The sequence below is a fragment of the Polistes canadensis genome, unplaced genomic scaffold (genome assembly GCF_001313835.1).
Source record: "Polistes canadensis isolate GaletaPanama2010 unplaced genomic scaffold, ASM131383v1 scaffold_153, whole genome shotgun sequence".
Lineage (NCBI taxonomy): Eukaryota > Metazoa > Arthropoda > Insecta > Hymenoptera > Vespidae > Polistes > Polistes canadensis.
The window spans coordinates 182,898-206,378 of NW_014569700.1; the positions used below are offsets into that span (position 1 = coordinate 182,898).

The window sequence follows — 23,481 nt, forward strand, 5'->3', positions numbered from 1 at the left end:
ACCCGAACGAAAAGAACGAACGAAACTAACTTCCACGTGCGCGTAAAGCAATCAAGGTAAAGTTAAAGGGAAGAAATCACTCGGAAAGACTTAGAGGAGCAATTATACTAATGGATGCAAAGTCGCACTCTGCTCCCTGCACCGGGCATGGTAATGAGTCGATATCACCGCATACCAAGACCTTGTATCCTCGGTCCACTCCTGACCGAGAGAATACGAGAAGAAGAAGAGCTTGCCGATCGTCTTCTTCTTCTTCTTCTTCTTCTTCTTCTTCTTCTTCTTCTTCTTCTTATTTCTTCCTTCTTTTTTTCTTCTTTACCTTTTATCCTCTTCCTCTCTCTTTTTATCTTTTTCTTTTTTTATTTACTCTTTTATTCTTTTCTTGTCACTTTGTTTCTCTCATCGTTCTCTCTTTCTTTCTTTTTTGTTTTATATGCGTTGGTGGATGCATCAAAATAATTCATTCATTCACTTTCTTAGATTGAAAAGATAATATGAAATATATTAACGAAATTGTATAAAATAATATAATTAAAATTTGTTAGAAAAATCTATACAAAAAGATTCCCAGGTGCATTCCTCTATCTTATTTAATTAGATTGTCCCATAAATTCTTTCCGCGCCATGCTATGTATGACTTCGAGCCGGCTATGTTTGTAGACATGCAGGCTTATCTATTGTCCATTTATGGCATCGATTTCTTGAGAGATGGAAGAAGGTAATAGAGCAGAACGATTCATATATAACACAGTAAAACAATCTTAAACAATAAATATCGTCTATTGAACTCGCATAAAAAGAAAAAAAAAAAAAAAGTAAGGAACTTATGGGACAAGCCAATATTTGATCAAATGCAACATATTCGATACGCAAGATCGATCGATCAAAGTAAACAATAATGATAGTTGGACCATAAAAAATGACAGAGAATGGTTTCGCATCGAAGGTATTAGCAAGCCGCGTGTAAGGTTGGCTACTTTCTTAGAAGGTGTCCACGAGTACACCTAACAGAGGCAACTATGGTGTCCGATGGTATGACCTCAACCGTTCGCGATGTACCTGCCAGTACCTGCTGCCCTTACTCTGTTATTCTTGCTCTTGCTTCTCTTGCTATTGCACTGTTGCTGTTACTGCTCTTTTGCACCTCTTACCAACCTGCTTCTTCTTCTTCTTCTTCTTCTTCTTCTCTCCTTCCACCGTCCGATGACTTCCTCTTGCCGATAACGGCCGAACACGAGCTCACGATTCGCTGAAATCTCGGGTACCGTGTTGTAAGGACGAAATGTTGAAAATATATCATCCTGGGATGACCTCCTAACCTTCCAAGGAAACACGCGAGAAAACTATTCCCTTTTTACCGGACGGGGGGGATATTAACCCTTTGCGATCATCTTCCCTATTGATCGTTCTTTTTCTCTTTTAATTCTTCATCGAACTTAAAACATCAACATCAATTGCACGCAAGTTGTTGTTTTTCTTTACAACAACAACAAAACAAATTCAAATTTAAAAAATAAATGAAGTGATATTAAAAGACGTATAAATAAAATTACTAGAAAAATTGTGTAGATCGCAAAGAATGAATCCTCAACTATAAAGTAAAACGAGGAACGAGTTACCGTAAACGATAGTTACCTTCGCAAGGACGCGTCCAAACTGTGAAGAAAGTATAGAGGGCCCTATGCTTTTGTACCTTGTAGGTGCATTGATTGAAACGTGAACCAGTTAAAGGGTGCAACCCAATCTCCCGAATAAGAGAAAGTAGATAAAACGCCGCACGGCCACGCGACTTTCTACAATAGGGCTAATCTCACATTGGCATTTGAGTAGACCAGTGTCGTTTTCCGCCTTCTAAATGGGACAAAAAGTCGATTTGTAATCTATGAACTTGTCTTAAGAACAAAGATACCATTTCAATTAACGCGCATTCCTTTCGGACCAGTTTATCGATGAAAATCCAAATATATCTGAAAATTGCTTTACTTATTAAAAAAGAGAATGAGAAAATTTGACGACGATGTCTGAATTTCTTGCTATTTATTTTTTAGTCTGCGAAATGTTGAATCGTTGCAATTTGAAAAATGTAGCGAATTATCTTTTTAAAGTTAGTCGATAGATAATAATAAAAAAAAGAAAAGAAATGAGATTGGAATCGTTGCAAATAGAATTTGAAATGATTTGAGATAGGGCTGTCGACTTTATACGAGCAGGTACGATTACGAGGTTACATTTCTCGGACTTCCACGAGAAGTCAGGTGTATTAGATAATCAGCCATAGCTTGGGAATCTGTTGGGTCGGAGAGACGCGTATCGGTGGGTACTACGTCCGGCATAAGGTAAATAAAGATATATCGGGGTATAAGCCGAGGAGACTTGCACATAGATGCTAGTGAACTATTGGATTATTCGTGGCGTACGAGTAGAAGAGCCGCGGTTAACAGGCATCAGTCTGAGTTTGTTGGATTCGGGATCAGAGTAATCTCATTTGCCACCCCCGATCAGCCTATCCCTGCTGCGCAGGGGTGAGTAAACCACGCCCTATCGTTCGCTGATATTTCTCCAAACGGGACATTTTTCAAAAGTAATCGCAAAATGAATGGATGACTTTCGTTGAATCTCGCCGATAACTTCCAACACCCCATGTCCGATACGATTCGAACGAATTTTCCCCAAGAACGACCAAAATAATATTCAAAATGTGAAAATATGTCTAAACGTATTCGTTGAAAGTTTTGAAAAATATTACATTGAATGAATTAATCGAATTTGTTGATACGAAATTAGAAGAATGGTATACTAGAATGGAACGTATTTTACGTTCGAATCGGGTTAGAAACAACGTGTCGTTGCTTTTTTCTGTGGTTTTCGCCTATTATTTGCAGAATCTTGGACACCCCTGATGTTACTTGAGGTGTGTGATCTAATTAGTGCACTCTAGGGTGGGTTTTGCCCTCGGCAAGCCACAATCCGCTCGTTTTTCGAGCTGGGATTAACTTATAAGCAAGTGGTAGTGTTTATATTCGAATGGAAAAAGCCAGCCGTTTAATTTCTTCAAAATTATCGATAATTTGTTAAGAGAACGATTATTATACCGACAACGAAGATAATCTTCGAATAAATATAATTGGAAATATTTCTAAACGGTATTTTATTCGTACGGGATGCATGCGAGTCAAGTCAAATGTACAAATACCTTACGTCAAATGAAACTTATGTTCTACGAACGTTAACACTTTTGCAAATAGAACGATCTTCAATTTGTTTTATGCAACCTCTGAACTTTGATACTCTTAACTCGATTGAATAATCGGATTTTCCCTCTATCACCTATTCCGACGTGAGAACGCGCTCAGCTTTTAGAAATACAAAGAGATAGTGCCAAGAAAGAAGAAAATCAAGATAAGTTATTTTCTAGTACGATTTGAAAACATTTAATCGAACATTTGTTTAACGATCTTAATTAACGATCCCTGTTAATCTCTTTCTTAAATCGAACATAAACGAAATTTCGAAGGGCCGAGCTTCGCGTGAAAAATAAAAGATGGAGAAAAAAAAGAGAGAATCAAAGCAGAAGTCCGTGCTGGCGTAGGGACAAAATTTCGTTGCACCTTTGTGAACAAGATTTCGCGACGAGATCTAACAAAATCAAGCTGCCAAACTGGGGTAGACCATTCGAATCAACGAAAGAGAGCGAGAGAGAGAGAGAGCGAGAGAGAGAGAGAGAGAGAGAGAGAGAAAACATTCGCCGACAGTTGCACTTGACAGGCAGGTGCATCGCTTGATTCTTCGATCATCAGACGTGTTCGCTGATAAACTCGAACGGTATCATTGACCATTTGACTTCCTTTCGAGACGTTCATAATTGGATACGGTAGATTGTAACGAGCGAATAAGGGTATTTGCGAAAAATATCAAGGAACTTTCGAAAGGTTATTTTTTTTTTCGGTTTCTTTACCTTTGTCGAGGATTTTTCTATAGGTTTGCTGCGCCATTATTCGCCAAAATAAAAATTACAAGTAACAAATATCTGTATTTATAATAAAAACGCGAACGTAAATTGGTTTGTTTCATTCTCGTCTTACCTGAAAATGATTAATCGCGATTAGCATCGACATCGATCTATCCTTGGAAATTGTGCGCGATTGAAAAGTAGGCCAAAAGAATTGGAATGGAGAAACAAACAAACAAACGGATAGATAAAAAGAAAGAGATAGGAAGTAAGGAATGAACGAAACGCAAGTAAACTCGTCTGTTTTTCTTCGTGACGATCGGTCCCGTGTGCTGTTTAGCTTCGTGTGGTCCATTCTCGGACCAGCAAAGAAGCACGCACGATGACGTGAGCACGCGACCGTTAAAACCTGACTTAACTCGGCAAGGCCCGAGCGTAACACACGTCACATCCTCCTCCTCCTCCCCCTCACCAACCTTCCAATGAATGAAATCGAACTTTAACGCGAGCAGAAAGAGAAACAGAGAGAGAGAGAGAGAGAGAGTAAACCCTTTTGTCGTAATACCATACCAGGGAAAAAGAAAAGAACGATCGATAAAAAGTGCACCTTGCCACCGATTCTTCGGAAAAGGAAATAAGAAAATATTGAAGAATAATTCGTCCTCGTACGTCATCGATGTTATCCTCGAAAAATATGAACCATTTCAAATTACATATATATACTTAAGAGAAAAAAAAATAAAAAGGAACTTAAAGTGGTGGACAGATCATAAAGGCAGATGGTAAAAAACTTTGGGGAAGTAACTCGATTCGATCTTTCCTTTTCGATCCCATAAATATTATCGAGGCGGCCTGCAAAAGATAATTAGGTATCGCAGAATATATATATATATATATGTATAATATATATATATATACTATACTCGGACCCCGGCCACGGCGATTCAACGGTGTTTCATTATACTCGAATCGATATTACGCTTCTTCGTTTGACCTCTCTCGCGACCGGTGACCTACCCACGATTCACGATGATATAATAATCCAATTCGCAGCTACTTTATCTTTTATCGATCTTTATTCTCGATCTCTCCTCATCTACAATATCTAATTACGCGTGTACGAATGTAATAATAACGTGCGTGTACGTATACGATGCCTAGGTACGATGCATTTTCAAAGACACTTCAATCTTTTGCACTTTGTCCGTCGGGGGGGAAAAAATCTTAGGAAAGTCCGGTTTGAATTGTAAAAAGAAGGAAGAAGGTATGGGCGAGGCTGAAGGGGGGAAAGGGCTATATACAGAAAACGCAGGAATCGAGTGTGGTAGCAGCTCCTTTTCTTTTCTCTTCTCTTCTTTTCTCTTCTTTCGTTGGATAGAAGCAGTCTTGTAAAACGATCTCTGGCCAGTTCGAAATGCATGGCCATTAACGGCCATAACCATTACCGATTCGACAAAATTGTGAGGTTAGCCTGCGTCGATTCTCTTCTCTTTCTCTCTTTCTACGTGCTTTACTTACCTGTCAAGGAATTAGCATATTATCTGGGTGCTAGCCTCGTTGCCTCCGATACTCTCTGAGAAACCGGAGGATGCTCGAACCTTCTCTCTCCTCCTCCTTTTCCTCCTCCTCCTCCTCCTCCTACTCTTCTTCTTCTTCTTCTTCGTCTTGCATCTTTGGAAGTCTTCTTTCGTTGTTGTTCAAGTCCAAGGATCGTTCTACCCTACCTTCGAATTTCACGCCTTCTATTATTTCTTCTTTCCTCCATTCATTCTTTATTTGATTATTTTTCTGAGCCATTTAATAGCTCCTCTCGTCGTCGTCGTCGTCGTCGTCGTCGTCGTCGTCGTCGTCGGGAATTGAAACGCGCGCGAACGTAAGAAAAAGTCAAAATAAAAAAGGGATTCGTATAATCGAGTATAAAGAAAGAAAGATAACGGGACGGAGAGGGATGTCCGGTGTTTTAAAAGATTTCGCGCTTCGACCTGTGCCCTTTTTCTTTTTTTTTTCTCCCACCACCCAAAAGAAGTAACAATTACACGGGGGAATAAAGAACAATTACGACTTTCGTAGTTTCCACGAAGGTTAATGTTGCTGGTTCGTCCGGTAATAACGAGGATAGGTCCGAGGCCGTTTCGATACGATTTGTCGAAGATGGAAAGGCAAACACTGAACCTGAAAAAGCCCACCCTAAGTGGAGGACTTGCAAACGGCTTTAAACGAGAGTAAAAGAAGAAGATGGAGTTTCTACGTATTACCTTAACTCGAGACCCGTTTGAAATCTCGTAAAAATAACTACCACCCTCTCTCGCTCTCTCTCTCTCTCTCTCTCTCTCTCTCTCTCTCTCTCTCTCTCTTTATCTCGTTCTACTTGGAACGATTATTATCTCTTATTCTTTCGTACCTCGTAGCCGCAAAAGACTCTTCTCTCGAAGGATGAACAAGCCGATTGCTTGTTCTCTTGCTCGTTCGCTTTAGCTCGTTCAATCTTTCACCGTCAACGAGTTAATCGCACCCAATAGAATCGCTACAAATACACGTTTCTCTCTTCTATGAGTACAGATGGAATTCTCTTTCTGTTTCTTTCTTTCTTTCTTTCTTTCTTTCTCGCTATTTGCAGCAAATAAAGAAGATAACGGCGTTACCTTTAGTAGCTTTCCAACTCGTTACCCACTACGATCGTGTCGTTATTCTCGATATTTTTGTTGTTTTTATTTTTTTTTTGAAATTGTTCCAACTATAGCCGCTATATTTAATTGATCGTCTTTCGATTTTAATCGCGTTCGTATCTGTTAGATTTATTTATTTGTTAATATCGAATGAAAATTAATACGTTGAGAAATAATTCGAACAACCGCTTACGTGTATCTTTAATGCGATAATATAATCACACGACAATGATAATAAATTCATTTATTTTTCTTCGTATCTCCCATGTACTTGAACAAAAATTTCGCTTACAATCCGTTCAAAGAAGAAAATCTTAATTAAATAATTAATACAACGTATCTCTTATAATTGTAATTAAAAATTGTAAAAAGATATGAACCAACCACCCTCCCTGTCTTTCACTAACAAACGAAAATACGAACGAACGAACGAACGAAAGAAGTAATAGAAAAGTTTCGAGCAAACGAACGTAATGGAAGCTGTTAGAAAGAAATCGAAATAAAGATCGCGGTAACATAAGATTTTACGGCATTACGGACTTAATGGAGTTGACCTCGACTAACCTACTGTATAATTAAAAACTGAAAGTGGTTCGAGGCTGGGCGGTATTATTGATCCGAAGATTGCATTGCCCATTCTCGCCATCTTCGAGATGCGCTTAACTATTCTAAACAGTTCTCGATTAGAAACGATTTTACGTATAATATATCTTATGGTAATAACGTTTTATTTCATTTACCAACGAAAATCTATTTTCATTACGAATGAAATTTTGATTGACAGATGGACACGTTAAGATTCATTTCTTAAAGCATCTCAACTTTCAATCATTTTGTTTAAATGGTAAAATAATTTTTTACCAATACTATATACACTTGTTTATAATTCTTTGATCTAACAATTTATCTTTAGGATCAATTAAGAAACGATTTAAAAAAATTGATTTCCATCATTCTTAGCGTGAGTAAACTAACAGCTGCGTTGATTTTCCATAAGTAAATCGTAGTTGAAATAAGTTAAAAAGCTCGGAGGACCAACAGTATTCTTTGTTTTGCCGCTATGTACGTGTGTATGTGCATAGAGTAAAACGATTAATAACTGTCCACGACTAACGAACTAACTTTTCTTTCTTAGGCCAGGATCGAGAACATAGACGTGGGCATGGAACGAAGGTAGCCATCTTGGATTAACACCATCATCTGGTAAGGAAAATTCGTTGAATATTTATAATATGTTAATTCAAATAGCTTTAATAGGAAGGCAAAATTAATGATCGCATTTGAAAATGTTTTATCAAACTACGGCACATTTTCATTTTACTTTTAATAAGCGTCCTATGCCTATTTGCAAATAATCACTTCTTGCCTTATACAACGACTTAACGAGAGTGTTTAACTATTTTTTCTCTATTTTTTTTTTTTATTAATATTCTTTTTTGCATAAATATCTTTCCTCTATACAAGTAGAACTCGTGCAAACGTTACGACGTCGTACGACGAGTCGAGAGAATAGGTAAAATTGTTGAAAAAAAAGTGAAAGAAAGTGGAGGAACCTGAACTTCTAGTAGTTCTAGTAGTTAAGTAACATTATATTTGCCAATTTGCACGTATAGAAGTTAGGTGCTATTAGAACTCTACGACTTGCTGATAATTATACATCCCTAATTAAAGTAATTAACAGTATAATAGATCTTTCCTTCCTTTTCCCTGTTCCTCCCCTAGCTTCGCAACTACCTCTTCTCGGTGTCTTTCTTCCTGATGCTATCTATCTCTATCTTTATCTCTTTTCTCCTACTTTTTTCTCTCTCGACAAAATTCTGTGCAACCTTGTCTCCGATATTATATACTTTTTTGTTGTATTTCTCTCTCGGTCTATCTGTCCTTCTCTTTCCTTTATACCGGGTTTTAAATATTTTGACGATGCGTACGTATAGATATACGAGACCGTAGGTGCTCATTCTCGACCCTTATGATCCTCTTAACCGTCTTGGATTTCCACAAAGCAAGGATGCCGCCGTTTCATTCACTGATTATATTACGTGCCGGAGGAAGTGGGGTATTTTTATGAGCAATAACGCCTCGTTTTACGATCTGCCGCATTATCAATCGGTTTCTTTTTATAATACCTACTTTAAATCTAATGATTTACGAGCGCCACTAGATTTACGACGATTCCGCAACTCTATTATCATCGGTGTAACGCGTTAAGAGACTGTTCTCTTCTACTTACTTACTTACTAACTCACTTACTTACTTACTTACTTACCGAACACGAACTACCGTGCCGATCAAAACGATAAATCCTTATCGTTAGCCGAAAAAAAGCCAAGATTCGTGCCCATTGATAACGAGAGAAAAAAAAAATATATATATATATATATGCATTATATATAATTTGTAAGAGAAAAAAATGTTGATAAATTATTTTTCTCTTCCCTTAAAAGTCGAATAAAATTATTCGACAAAAAAATGTTTCATTTTATATTACTTTTTTAATGTTTCTTATTATATATCTCTTTTTTATGTTTCTCTATATATTTCCACATTTTACTCAATGCGAGACGTTAATTATTTCTGTCAACATTTATAATGGATACCATAAAACAGTTGCGCGTAGAGTCATTTATTAAAATTATGTCAAAAAGATTTCAGATATATTATTCTCTTCTTGAACGGCAAGATCTCAATTGATTGTGGCAACTTCATTTTTTCTTTTTTTTTTTTTTGTTCTTTTTTGGTTTTAATACACGTCATGCGTGAAGTATATTATAAGATCATATACTCGTTTCTACTTCTCTGTATTGCTTACTTACTTATTTTTTTTCTCTGTCTCTCTCTCTTTCTCTCTCTCTTAACAACATCAGAAATGAACGCTCGGAAGGTAAAAGACTCGAACAAAAATTCGCGAATCGTAACCATCTATCCAACTTCCGGTTCTTGATGAAGGAATCTATCTCTTTTTTGTCATCATTTTATCTTCTTCTTCTTCCTCTTTCTTTCATTTTAACGCGATTCTTTTAACCGTTGGAAAAAAAAAAGCATACGTTAAGGTTAATAAAAAGTCAGCACTTTTTATTAATCGTTCAGATATTTATCGGTCTTTAACGAAGGGACCAAAGCCAATTAATGAAACGGTGCGCCTGTCCGTCTTTCATACAACCAAGAGACACACCTGCGTGTCTCTAATTTTCACGTTAAAAACGCATCTTTTACTTTACATCGGTGTAATACTCAAACGAAATCTCCGAAAAAATATATACTTATTTATATTTTATTATTATTCATTGCTATTAACAAGTCTTTGTTTCTTATTTTCTTTTTGCGAATTTAACGTGTTAGTTATTTTCCAATTAATTTACCAATAAAAATCAATAAGAAAAATTATTGGTTATTAAGAAAATAAAGAGGAGAATATAAATTTGTTATTAAACGTTTTTGCGCATAATTGCATATGCAACAGTAAAATCTTACTAATTTGTCTGTCAGTTTTAAAAATACCTAGTATACATATATATGTATTAAATAACTGGTAGAACTTTATGTGTTGAAATTTATCATGGTAATATCGTGATAATACGATAACAATATTAATGGTATGATGATGGTGTAGGTGGTGGTACTGGTGTAGATATGATAACGATAGCAAATAATAATAGTAGTATTAAAAGAAACATAACACTAATATATTACAGTTCCTAATTTAAAATAAAAAGGATTGATAATATTAATCTATTCGTATATATTAAAAAAAAAAACAAAGAAAAAAAAGATTGGTACTTTCTTAAAGCTTTCTTCTTAGATGGATCGATTAAAAAAATCTGCCATAATAATATTTAACTGTGGTATTTTCTGTAGACGCGTTGGACGATCTAGCTTGTCATTATTTTGAGTAGATTTATCAAACGGGCGCGGCAGAGCGGTGAGTAATTTGTTCTACTCTTCTTTCTAGGCTTTTCATTCCCCCGGAGAGTATGCGAATGCTTGCTGGTAGTGGTTGTGGTGGTGGTAGTGGTGGTGGTAGTGGTGGTGGTAATTCTTTCTTTCTCTCACTTATTGTGTGTGCTTTATGCGAATGTCTATAAACCGGCGTGAACGGTCACCTTTTTCGTGGTAGTCAACGTAGTAGTCACTTCTTTCGTGTCACGTGCTGAAGAGGTGTCACGTAAGTTCCTATGAACGTGATTAATGAAAATAAGTCAGCTATCACATGGCACACCCTCAAAACGACGCTCGATGTTAAAGTCACCCTTCTTCCTCTCTTCCTTTCTCTCTTCTCTCACTTTTCTTTCTCTCTCTCTCTCTCTCCCTCTCTCTCCAACCAATCCCGTTCTCCAGGAAAAAAAAAAGAGCAAACTTTCCGACTTCGATAAATGTCACTATTAAAAGCAATCACGGGTAATCCGATAATCAAAGCCGTTTTCTTTTGCCTTTTCAACGTAGCATAAACGATAAATCGTTTTAATACGATAGCTTCGATACTTTAGCTATTACTTTAGTACGATGATAAGAAGCTTTTCGATAATCTTTCAGTTATTTTTTAATCACTCTTATACTCTCGTAACTTGTGTATTCTTATAATTTAATTTTCAATTTTTCTTTCAATTATGTATTTATGTATTATATTTTGTGTACTTTTTTATTTCTTAAAACTTTTCAGGTCTCATACCCCGTACTACCCTTTTCGTTCTTATATATAATATTCATATATAGTATATTTATTTCATTTATTTATTGAATTTTCTTCTTTATAGCATTAATAGACAACTACATAAATAATTTTTAACCAATATATTTTTATTAATTTTCGAAAATTATAAACAACTTTTACGTACCACTTTCTCATATGTTAGTAAATTATCTAATAAACTTATATAGCATTATAATAGGGGTGGATTTGTAGAAAAAATCTTATGAACAGAAAATGAAACCTCCCTTACATCTAAATCCTCGTTAGTATAGTGGTTAGTATCCCCGCCTGTCACGCGGGAGACCGGGGTTCGATTCCCCGACGGGGAGTAAATTTTTTTTTTATACATCAACGAACAATATCCATTAATTATTTAAACCTTTACATACATTACACATTTTTTTAGATATTCAATCATATTTAAATTAAAAATTGTATTAAAATTTGTCCACAAAAACATGTGTGATATAAGATGCATGGTCATTTAATATAAACATCTTAAATAATATTTACAACAATAATAAAAATACTCCGTCGTCGAAGGTGTTAATTTTTGTCGACAAATTTCTTCTTTTAAATGACGAAAGATAAGAAGGAAAAAAATATAAAAAGAAAGCAGAGTCCGCAAAAGGAACGAACGGAAGAATCAAATATAAAAAGTGAACGTCATAAATTAATGTCGCTCGCGCGTTTTTCCGGGCGAAAGGAGCACACCTACGTAAACGTATACATACACCCACACCTGCACAGACACACATACACAAAACAGAGAGACAGAGAGTGGTAGGTATAAACACAAGCGCGTAAAACAGCGACGCGTGAAATACGGCGTGAGTATTAATATGCGCTAGCTCGGAAATAAATCCTCTTTTACCGAGACGACGAGGTTGAATTTCCATATCTACGACTTTGCCATGCGAAATATTTTGCCCCTTTTTGCGTTCTTGGATACTCAAGAGACGGAGAAATAAAAAATAACCGAGAGAGAGAGAAAGAGAAAGAATGATAAAAAAGGAGAAAAATATTTAAAAAAGACTAAAACTGAGATAAGTAGACAAAAAATGAGAAAGCTTTTGATATCAAGCGTTAGAATCGTAGGGTGTAGGTGGTAGTGGAGGGAAGGGGTTGTTCAAACGTAAAATGAAAATTTTTAGGTATACTCGATGAACGGGAGCGGCGAGAACAATCGTGAAAACGTAAACGAGGCGGCGAAGGTCGTTAGAATCTTTCGTAATTACTGAGCTGGATTAAATTAGTACCCCCGAGGTTTCGCGTGTCCACTAATGGCTTTAACTATTTGTAAATGTAATCATGGAACCGCATGCACACCGCATTTACACCGAATATGTATATATATATATATGTATATATATATGTATATATATATATAGATTACACTAGTCTACTACGCCTACGTTCTACTCTTCCTGTTTCATGCTTCATTTGTATTTTCTTTTTTTCCTTCATCCGTAGTCTACTTCAAATCTAACGTTTATTTAAATTTATATGCATTCTTTTTTTTGTCTAATTTACAAATTTTGAATATATATATACGTATACAAAATATCACATACTTATGAACGAATAAATGTATTATTAATGTATATATTTTTAATTTGTGTGGTTCTTTTTTTAAATTATGAAAATAATCAATTTTATAATTGTTTTAATTAAAGAAAGATTGAATAATTAAATTCGACGAATGTATAGATGTTTTACATATTCTATATAATAAGACATATAAGTTTACGAAAAGAAAATCAGAGCATATAACATCGGTTGTAAGTTAAATAAACGAAAGTATATAAATGGCAGGTGGTCGAGTATAGTGGATTTAGCTTGCATATTCATTGGATTCTCGTTTATCGCTCTTATATTATCACCGCGTGCTTAATTGACTTCAGATTCTCTCATTAGCGCTAATGAGTTAATTCGAAAAGTGATCGAACGTAAGAAAGTTCCAAAACAACACGGATGCCGCAGTAGTATGAGCCATACTTACATGCGTAAGTGCAATTACAATCGAGAAGAAAAAGATCGAAGGAAAAAAAAAGAAAAAAAAAACGTCAGATAGATGATATATAATAATTTCGAAGTAAATCACGCACAGTACTAAGAATTTAATAGCAATCGTGATTCAATTTCAATCTTATAAACATCAACCGAGAGATGAATGCTACGCTAAATATACATTTTCATGAAACGTTGATCGGTGATTAATAATATCTCTCACGAGTAAGATTAATCTTTTTACGCCTTTTACGTCAGATTAATATTCTTCTTAAAAAAAAATAAGAATTGAGTCTTTTGTATCACCGACAAACAGATATCGAATAGATTAAAAAGAAACTACTAAACGTACTCTATTCGTAGTCATGTAGTTTAGAAAATTGATGTCACTTTCGATCGAATATACTACTCACATTGAGTAAGCAGGTATAATATGCAAGTAAGTAAGTAAGTAAGTAAGTAAGTAAGCAAGCAAGCAAGCAAGCAAGTAAGTAAGTAAGTATACGTATGTATTTATATACCAGAGTACTTTATTCAAGTGAAATAGGCTCGAAATAAAGTAGGCGTGAAGTTGGTTAATTCGTCAGGCAGTTTAGAAAAATGTTTCTCTGTCAACGCGAGCATTGTGCAAATTGCAAAGTTTCGTAGGACAAGAACCTAGTAATAGTATATATAGAGTAGCGAATACACACACAATTGAAGCAACTAGTACTATAGGCGCGCGTTATTTATTATTTAAGCAAGCTATAGTATCACAGCGATACAGATAGCCAGGACATTTTATTATCGGGTATATTTACTATCGCTGCCAAGCGAGCACCAGTATGTATGGTCCGTAATGATATCATTATGATTTCACGTCGAACCTAAGCGATAAGAAGTTAGTACGCGTCCAAAGTACTTTCATAGTCGATTCAAAAAACAAATAGTATAACAGAAACGCGGAACGAGAAGAAGAAGAAAAATAAAGAGAGCAATTCCGATGTCTAGACGAGTAAGAAACTTTCCAAGTGCGAGCACACGCGAGCGGTGTAAAGAATCGCGGAATTCGACGATTCTATAATACTCGCCAATGAATATGTGTGTATCTATATACATGTTATATATATAAGTATAAGTATGTACTTAGAAAGAGCAAGTACATAAAAAGACGAACGAAAAGCGAGTTGCAAAGCATTGCGAAGAAAAAGTGAACGATCGAAGTTCGAGTCCGAATAACAAGAACAACAACGACAAGGTATTCGTGCATGTAATCCTTCCCTTTCTAACTTCGCACGTACGCCTTTATTGTTCTTTACACCCTCGTGACTGGAAACCAAGCGACAGTGTGGGACGCACGAAAGCGATAGAGAGACGAGTAGCCACTTAGCTGCTCGTTGCACATCCTTTCCTAATTTATCTTAGATTCTCTTCTCGTTTCTCCTATCTTCTCTTAATAGTTCTCATGTATTTGTCTAATTTATTTTATTGCGATTTTTTTTAATTTCATCTCGAAGACGTTCATTTCTGATTGATGAAAAACTCGTAGAAAATTGTTGGTTTGGAAAGTGCACAGAATAGAGTTTTAGTATATCCACATCTATCGTGGTATCTTTTTTCAAGGCTACCGTGAAATCTCCGTCGTCTGTCGAGGACATATGGAAAGACCGAACTTGAGATACCGAAGACGAAAATAATCGACACCCACGTAGAGTACTTTTTACTTGGGGATAATCGTTTTGCGAGACTAATCTATTTGGACGCGGATCGTCGCTCACGTTTAAAAGTTCACATCGATCGGACACCTTCGTTCGGACCGGCAAACCGGACGTATCCAATTGGCGGAGCCGTGCACCGAATGGTAGTAGAGAAAACGAGCATACATCCGCCATCTTGGAAAACAGTGAGGGGGCAACGACGCGTTAGTTTGATATCATACAATTTGCACCGTTTATATAGCTGGTAACGAGTAGAAAGATACGTCTCGAATAATGGTCAAATCAAAATCTGGAAAAATATATTATATATATGTATATATATATATATATATATATATATATACACACACGTACGTGTATACGCACGAATGTGTCTGTTGTTTGTAAGATATCAAATAACGTGATATACTTGAGAGTACCCAAGGAAGTAAGTAGAATCTCGAGAAATGTTCTACTTTATCGGATGGATACTGAAAACCTTCCGATTTCTCAAAAAAGATACAACTCCAGCGGAAAAGTTCTAAAATGGCAACACTGGATGATCGTTCTCATCGCGCGTAGGTACACCACGACACGACTATCACGTTACAAACCGCGTCTACCGATTATTCTTAAAAGTAAATGATTTTTCAAACTAGTAGCATCGATCATCACCGAGTTGAGCGATAAAGGTACAGGATGTTGCTATACGATCTTAAAACTCATGGATGGATCGAACGAACGTCACCGTCATCGATCCAGTTGAGTTCGTCTTTGTAGAATGTATGTAAATTCGGGATACCGAATTCGTTTTTACTAATTCGTGAGAGAAAGAGAGAGTGAGAGAGACGAAATTCGATCGCAGACGTGTAATCTTCGAAGGTAACCTCTAGGCAAGCTAATAATATACTCCTGATCAATTTCGACCTAAGCTTTTTACCCCCTCTCCCTCGTGAAAAGTAAAAATTTCGGTAAAGTTTCGACGTGAAAATATTTTTATATTCGATTATATTCGAAATTGAAAAACTTGGCGCGCGTGAAACGAAGCTGCAACGATGGCAACCGAAGATATACGAAGATTCACGAGTGCATCGAACAAATTGATTTAAAGCATGCTTCCGATAGATAATTCTCGTAATTCGGTAATACGTAATGGCTCCGGGCAAGCTCCGGAGGAGGATAAACAACCTTATTCTTCGTTTTCGCGATGAGGAAGAAAATGAAAAGTCGATGTGAAAGCGCGTAGACGATGATGAACCTGGAATGGTCAGGTCTACCCTGTCTTTACACGGCGCTGCGGTCCGCCCCGCGAGCATTAGCTCTATCTTTGCGCCGCCCAATTTTGCGTTCTTCAAATGCAAATTCTGCCGAAACGAGCGGATACCGAAATCACGGGATTCAACGAGGAACAACCTGACGTTGAAGGTTCCTGACGCCTACCTTCGATCCTTATTTCTCTTTTTCCTATCCCGTCCGCTAACTATTATTTCATTTTGCAATAACTACGATCCAAATTTTAATCCAACTGACTATTGCTATTCTAATTTAATGTTTAAGCTACCTTAAACAACAAAAGTCAATAAATAAAATCATCATTTTAAATTGTAATCGTCGTAAAGTCCGATGCAGAATTTTAGTTTACAAATTTCATAGCCAATCATTTGATCAATCATGTTAAATTGCATACACCTTACCACCAATACCTTTTAGACGCAGTGACTTTTTGTTTGTTTTTTTTTTTCCATTCCATTAGGAAGAAAAGTCATCAGAGCTCTATCGCAAGGAAGAGAAAAATTGGAAAGCCGAAACAAATCGTAGGACACGTGGAGACGTGTGCGCGCAGCTGCGTTAGATTCTTGTCCGGCGTAGTGTCGGTCGGTTGGTTGGTCGGTTGGTTGGTTGGTCGGTCCGTTGGTCGGCCCGTTGGTCGGTCCGTCACTCCGTCCTACCTTCTTTACAACGACTCGTCTATAATTACGATCATCAAGCCCTCGTGTATCCCGCGGTGAGAAAAACGGATGCTTGAAAAAAGCAAATGACAGAGTCTAGTGACGTAATGACAATGAGATATACCCTGGACTTCTGCCACCGGAAATATGTATAAATGTATGTATGAATATGTGTGTGATTGCGTGTGTATGTGTGTATGCGTGTATACCTACTTACTTACTACCTGACTCTAATCGAGGACCAAACGTCGATGTCACTCCTACTACGATGTCCCCCCTCGCGTCTTCTTAATAATGGAAACAGAAAAAAAGGAAGAATAAAATGATCACCATTGACGTGATTAATTGTCGACCTTCGAAAATGTACGAGGAAACGATCGAACAAGGTAAGATTTTCTTTTTTTTCAAAGTCTACTTTTCGTAGAAATTTTGGTCTGTTAATTTTGACTGAAAAAAAAAAAAAAAGAAGAAGATTTTAAAAAAGAGAGATAAAAATATAAAACTATTCGAAAGAAGAGATACGAATAAAAAGAGAGAGAAAGAGAGATCTCGCCCGCGCTCAGCAAACAAATCGAGACTAATAAGAGTTTGATTCATGGTGGGGGCAAACTGGAGGGGGCCAATACATAAAAATAAGATAAATTTTACACTTCGTTGGTGATGAATGGCGGGATGAATTATTGAATAGTTAAACACACAGCGCCGTACCGGTCCAGGTTGGCTCGAGTCTGGGCCCAAATCCGGATGAGATACATCGTTGCCAACCGACACACAGGGCCGCCTCTTTCCGAATGAAATTTCAAACGTTTTCTAAGACTATTTCAGCAGCGTTAGTAACCAAAGGATTTCGACTAATTTTAATCTCTCTCTTTTTCTAACTTTCAACTTATAAATTGTAATAAGAATTTCGTTTGAAAAAAAAAAGAAAAATTTGGGAAAGATTGTATGATTTTCTAATATAATTGAAGGTTCCAATTACCTCGTTGATCAACGAGACATTAATATTTCTTATGAATTAATCTGAAGAATATTTGCATATTTCGTTTATGCAAATAGAAATTGTAAGAGAAGGAAACTCGTTTGTCGTCCTCTCTACTTTGCTTCGCTTGAAAGGATCCTTCGATAGGTAACTATTGGTCCCGCGTTGAAGAAACGAGTGCCTAACAGCGTCCGTTCCTGGAGCATAAATTCACCTGCACATTTCACTTCGTTATGGCTCTATTCACGGTGCCGTAACCACGAGGACGGATATTTCTTGCTGTGCGGCCCATTCAGCACTCCTGGAACGCCGAAAGATTGAACGCACAACCGTTCGGCTCGAATCGTTTTTGCACTTTCCTACACCAACGTACTACCGATTGTCCCTTTAATAGACACGTCCCTATCTTAACTACGATCAAACACATTTATTTGTTTTTTTTTGTTCTTTTTATTCAGGGGAAAAAAGAAAACAAGTACGCAACTCTTATTTTTATTCCAATTACACACCGAGAATTATTCTTATTATTTGGAAGATTGAAGAGAAAAATATGATTCGTGTATATCGAAAGAAAGGGATCGAAATGAATTCAGTTATTTTTGCACGGATTCCAAGTATTATAAGAAACATATTACATTTTACGTTTGTTGGCATGCATACCAGGGAATCTTCATTTCGGAAGCAAGGTACTCGCAGGTATAACCATAATGGAGCACCAATCATAATTGGATACGAGGTGTTAAATCTGTTTGGAACGGCGGGTTACGGGAGTTATGACTCTTCCGCGAGTAATGGTCTTGTCGCGAATCGGCTATACGCGTTACACGGGGCAAAACGCATCTTGGGCTCTGACTAACGTAAGGTGAGTCTATTAAATTACAGGCTGTGCAACGTTCCAACCTGGAAAGGAGTAGGTAAATTATATCCTCGATTAATACCCAATGAAATTCTTCTCTTCTTCTTTCCTTCCTACCTTCCTGCGACACATTTTTATTTCTACTTCTTCTTCTTCTTTTTTTATTGCGAGCTGTATCGAACGAGTAATGAAAAAGAAAAGAAAGGATATGCAAAAATAAACAATGAGGTAAAAAAGTAAAATTATAATAAAAGAAACAGAGGCATCGATCGAACGTAATTATATCTACATGACTGGCAATATTGTCTCCCCTCCCTTCGAAATAAGAAAGAAAATAAAATAATGACAAAAACCGAGATGCACGTAGGATGATTTTACGTAACGTTATTGACAACGACCAGGGACACCGAATGATTTTTTTCAAAAATCGGTTAGGTACACGGCCAACGAAAATATCCGTAGCGTATAACAGCAGCAGCAGCAAGTTTGGTTTAACCGAGGCAAACGTCTTTGGAAGCAGGTTCATTACAAGGCTATAAACCCACGTTATAAGGTCATAAGGATGCACGGCAATTACTTAAGAACTAATCAACCAAAACGTGGTGGCTCTGCTCCGCGTCTATGGATGAGAGAATGATCGGGGGCTATGCTCGTTGCAGTTTCGAGTTTAAGTGCTTTTCTCCTAATGGTTTGAAATTCCATTCGACGATTGATAAATTTCAGCTTCGAGTTGTTGCAACGCTTCGAAAATTAACAAGAATATTATTTTTTGATATAATATTCAATAATATTTAAAAAAAAAGTAATATTAGAGAGGAGACGACGATGAATTTTCCCTCGTAAATATGTTGAACGTGTTTATGATGGTAACTTGACGCTCGTGTTTGCGTTAACAAAGAGTGCGTTTAAAAAAGAAATAAAATAGTATTTGCAAGAGAGATTAACGAATCGTTTGGACGATCACAGAAAGAGGAATTAAAGTTAAGGGCCCGTCGTTTCTCGAGCCGTCGTCTCTTGTAGGATCGAGAAGGGCGAACGAGAGTGAAGCTGACAGTCGAACGAGTCAAGATCAAGAGAGACTGACTAAAGTATAATCAGCTTTCGACTGAGTCCGCGGCCGCGTGTAATAACAGTAATCCCTTGGTTCGCCGGTAATTTAGCCGTTCGTTCAAAAACTCCAAATTATAGAAGCTGCTGTCATTAGGCCACGGGAAGAGTCGGCGTGCATCGCAAGCCAACTTCTTCCTCGAACCATCGAAAATTTGAGGGAAACTCCAAGTTGCCCTCGTTACAACAGATAACCCTCGCTCGATCGTTAAAGATAAATCTTCCTCCTACATTGTCATTCGAAATAAATCTTTATCTTATTAATTATCTTCGATCTCCTCTTATATCTGTCTCTCCGATTCATTTCAATTAACCTCTTTGTTTCTCGTATTTTGCAATATATTTTACATGGGAACGTTTATTCTTCGTTTAAAAATCAAATATTGCGTTTGCACGTTGACGGGAAAATCACTATTCTCCCTTTTTTTTCGAAAGGGCAAACGGTTTCGATCGAAATCCCTATGGCCCGAGGGAAGAACTCTGTTCTTCGTAGATCGACGCCTCGATGGAAACCGAAGGAGCCAAGGAAGCAAAAGATGAATCAGGCATGTAGAAAGCCTCGAGGCATTCCCCCATTCGAGGGAATACGTCTGACTCTTCTTTCCCTTTCTTCTTTAGCGTATCAAACGAAAGCCGAAGTAAAAGAGACGAGGAAGAGAGAAAGAGAGAGAGAGAGAGAAAGCGAATCGACGTTCCTGTTGCCTGTTGCCTGTTGCCTCTGCACCTACACCTTCAAGCACCGTTTAAAACTCCATTACGTTCTTTCGTGATCCTTGAGAGATCACGAGCTAGGTCTCCTTACGAATGTATCCTCGACAAGATACCCCCTTCTCGAAGGAGATAACTATTCCGGTGAACGATCCCTTGACGTAGCAAAATTTCAACAACAACGAAAAAAACATTCTCGGTATATTTTACCTCTGCGCGGATATGTTAATTTTAATCTGATAACTAAATTAGAATGATTTTTAACGCTTTAATGTCACGCGTATCATTCATTTAAATATTACAATCTAATATCGAGTTACTTTGACTTTTGATTAAGAAAATATATTTAAATAGTTAATAAAAAAGAAAAATTAAATCGAAATATTTTTCTGTTATCTTCCAATAGGACGACTCCGTAGTTGGTCATTAAAAAGACAAAATGATGTAAGTTGGAGAAAAGTCTTGGAAAATTTATTGGAACATTTAATTTCACATTCGTTCGTAATCAAGCGCGCATTATGTTGCCGTCGGCTTACGTTTAGTACCCAGTACACGAACGTATCTTCTTTCGTTCGATACGCACGAGGGTGTACGTGTAATTCCTTCGATTTATAAAGCACGTGCTTTCGTTCTAGCGGCCAACCAAGAAGCACGTGTTTGCACGATCGAGTACACGGATATGATAACAATAAATATAAAAGGAAAATAAGATACTGACGAGAAAGATGACGGTGGGAGATATCGTTCTTAAAGGATTAAAGGATTTTACTCGATTGCCAAAGATAATTCGAATTTCTCATACGAGAAAATCTCGCGTGTAAGTTTCTGCGATATATATATTCGAGTCAAATAAAATAATAAAATTAACATAAAAAAATAATCACGTAAGAGTAGACATTTAGAATATGTATATCAACGGATTTTGTAAAAATGTTCTAACATAAATGTCAACCAATTTCAAACGAGTTTTGTTCATTTTTGACTTAATTTATATAACAGAGTTATTTATAAATAAATATAATTATTGGTATTATATTGCAAATAAAAGTGTCGCAAGAGGTTAATAATTAATTATTATATTTACAAAGGAAGAAAATATTCGTCGATTGATTTTAAATGACATCAAAAATGAATAATTGGTAGTTATCCTTAAAAAAAGGAAATCCACGTAAATATCCAACACACGTTGGTCGTCTCGATTAACGACTGTCTAATGTCTTTAGAAACGTCTCTAAATGGATACAATTACCTATCTACGCGCGAGCAGTTCGAGCCTCTCTTCCATTAACACCTTCGAAGTCACGCATGATTTATGCAGACGATCACGATACTCGGGTGCTATCGTCCCTTCGAACGATTAAACTGCACGTGAGTCGCCAGTATCATTCTCGGTTTCATTGACACGACTGCGTTATACGTCCTTACTAGATCGTTTGTTTAAAGTTCATTGAAAAAAGAAATCTATATTTCAAAATTGGTAAAGTAAGACGAAGGTTGGGTACTAGATAGATCTCGATAAGAATGACATTTATATTTACCGGAGAACCTGCTATCTAATCGGAATATAAATCACGATGATTTATGTTTAGCGACCGATCAGCAGTATAATTTACAAAGATAATCATTTGTTCTTTCAACTCGTCTAACACATCTTCTTCTTTGGTAACGCGATTGCGATTACTTAACTTAATGCGTCAAATAAAGAAAAAGATGATGGGTTAGAAAAAATAAGAACAAGTTCCTAACAGATTTGGATGATTGGTACAATATACAAACCTTTTGCCGTTTCTTCGTCTTCTTTTAGTAGCATAGACAGTCCCGAGTTGACTCATGGCAACAGGATTGTTAGGACCCGAGGCCGAGGTCGGGGTCGGCACAGGTGCTGACGTTGGCGTCATCGTGGTATCAACGACATGAGATATAGGGTGTTGTTGGGAGGTAGAAAGTGGGAGCGTTGATCCCGTGGGATAACATGCCGCCGCTGCAGCCGCTGCCGCCGCCGCTGCCGCTGCTGCAGCCGCAGCTGCAGCCGTCGTGTAATCCGTCGGCGGTGCAAGGGATGTTCCGGGTGGTCCACAAACGTTTATCAAGTTTGGTGCCGTGACACCGACACCCACACCCGCACCCGCACCCGCACCCGCAACACCTACGACACCTACACCACTCCCGCACCCTCCTCCTCCTCCTCCTCCACCTCCGCCTCCTCCTCCTCCTCCTCCTCCTGCCCCTCCTCCACCGCTGCTGTTGCTATTGCTGCTACTGCTGCTGCTGACTCCACCGCCACCCCCGACCACCCCTAACCCCGCCGAGGCGGTTCTATCCAGCGCGTACACCGTGCAAACCGTAACGCCCCTTGCTTCCGCTCGACGCTACGTCATCCTCGACGAAACTCGTCGAGCATGATCGTTCCTTCCCCAGCAGCTGCCGTTTTACTACCCGTTGATGATGCACCCTCTCTTGTCTACCTTATTTGCTACTTGCTTTCTACGCTCAAGCTATAGCTTTTCTCTCTCCTTCTCTCTTTCTTTATCTTATACTGATCTTTTTAATTATTCTATTAATGAGAAAATGTGTGTGTGTTCACTTTGCAGAATAGACGAACCACCCACGATCCCTATCCACGGTAAGAAAGTTCGAGCTCCGATGATACAATATTAATAAAAAACTCGCGTTGCACTCCCCCCACCTCCCGCGATTACCGCCAAAAATCATCCTGACTTTTGTCTCGACATCGTATAACGTTCGACCGATCACGCGTCCACTATGCAATCAATGATGGGGTTTCTCTTTTTTTGCAAAATCAATTTTTTCTTCTCTCCCTTTCAGGATGTCGCAAATCAAATAAAAACTTTTCCACGTCGTAGTTCCTGCCGTAGATCCAATATAAGATCACA

The 23,481-nt window shown here is 37.5% G+C and overlaps 1 protein-coding gene and 1 non-coding gene across 2 annotated transcripts in view; one reads left to right on the top strand and one right to left on the bottom strand.

Moving 5' to 3' along the window:
• The window catches only part of LOC106788754 (aryl hydrocarbon receptor protein 1), a 90,807-nt gene extending 68,322 nt beyond the window's left edge, over positions 1-22,485 (bottom strand). The window contains exon 1 of the mRNA XM_014752298.1: positions 22,364-22,485. Coding sequence (XP_014607784.1) covers positions 22,364-22,485 — 122 coding nt within the window. The remainder of the gene's footprint in view (positions 1-22,363) is intronic.
• On the top strand, positions 11,560-11,631 carry Trnad-guc. The gene has a single exon. It is a non-coding gene; the product is annotated as a tRNA-Asp (tRNA).
• Positions 22,486-23,481: the final 996 nt, after the last annotated feature.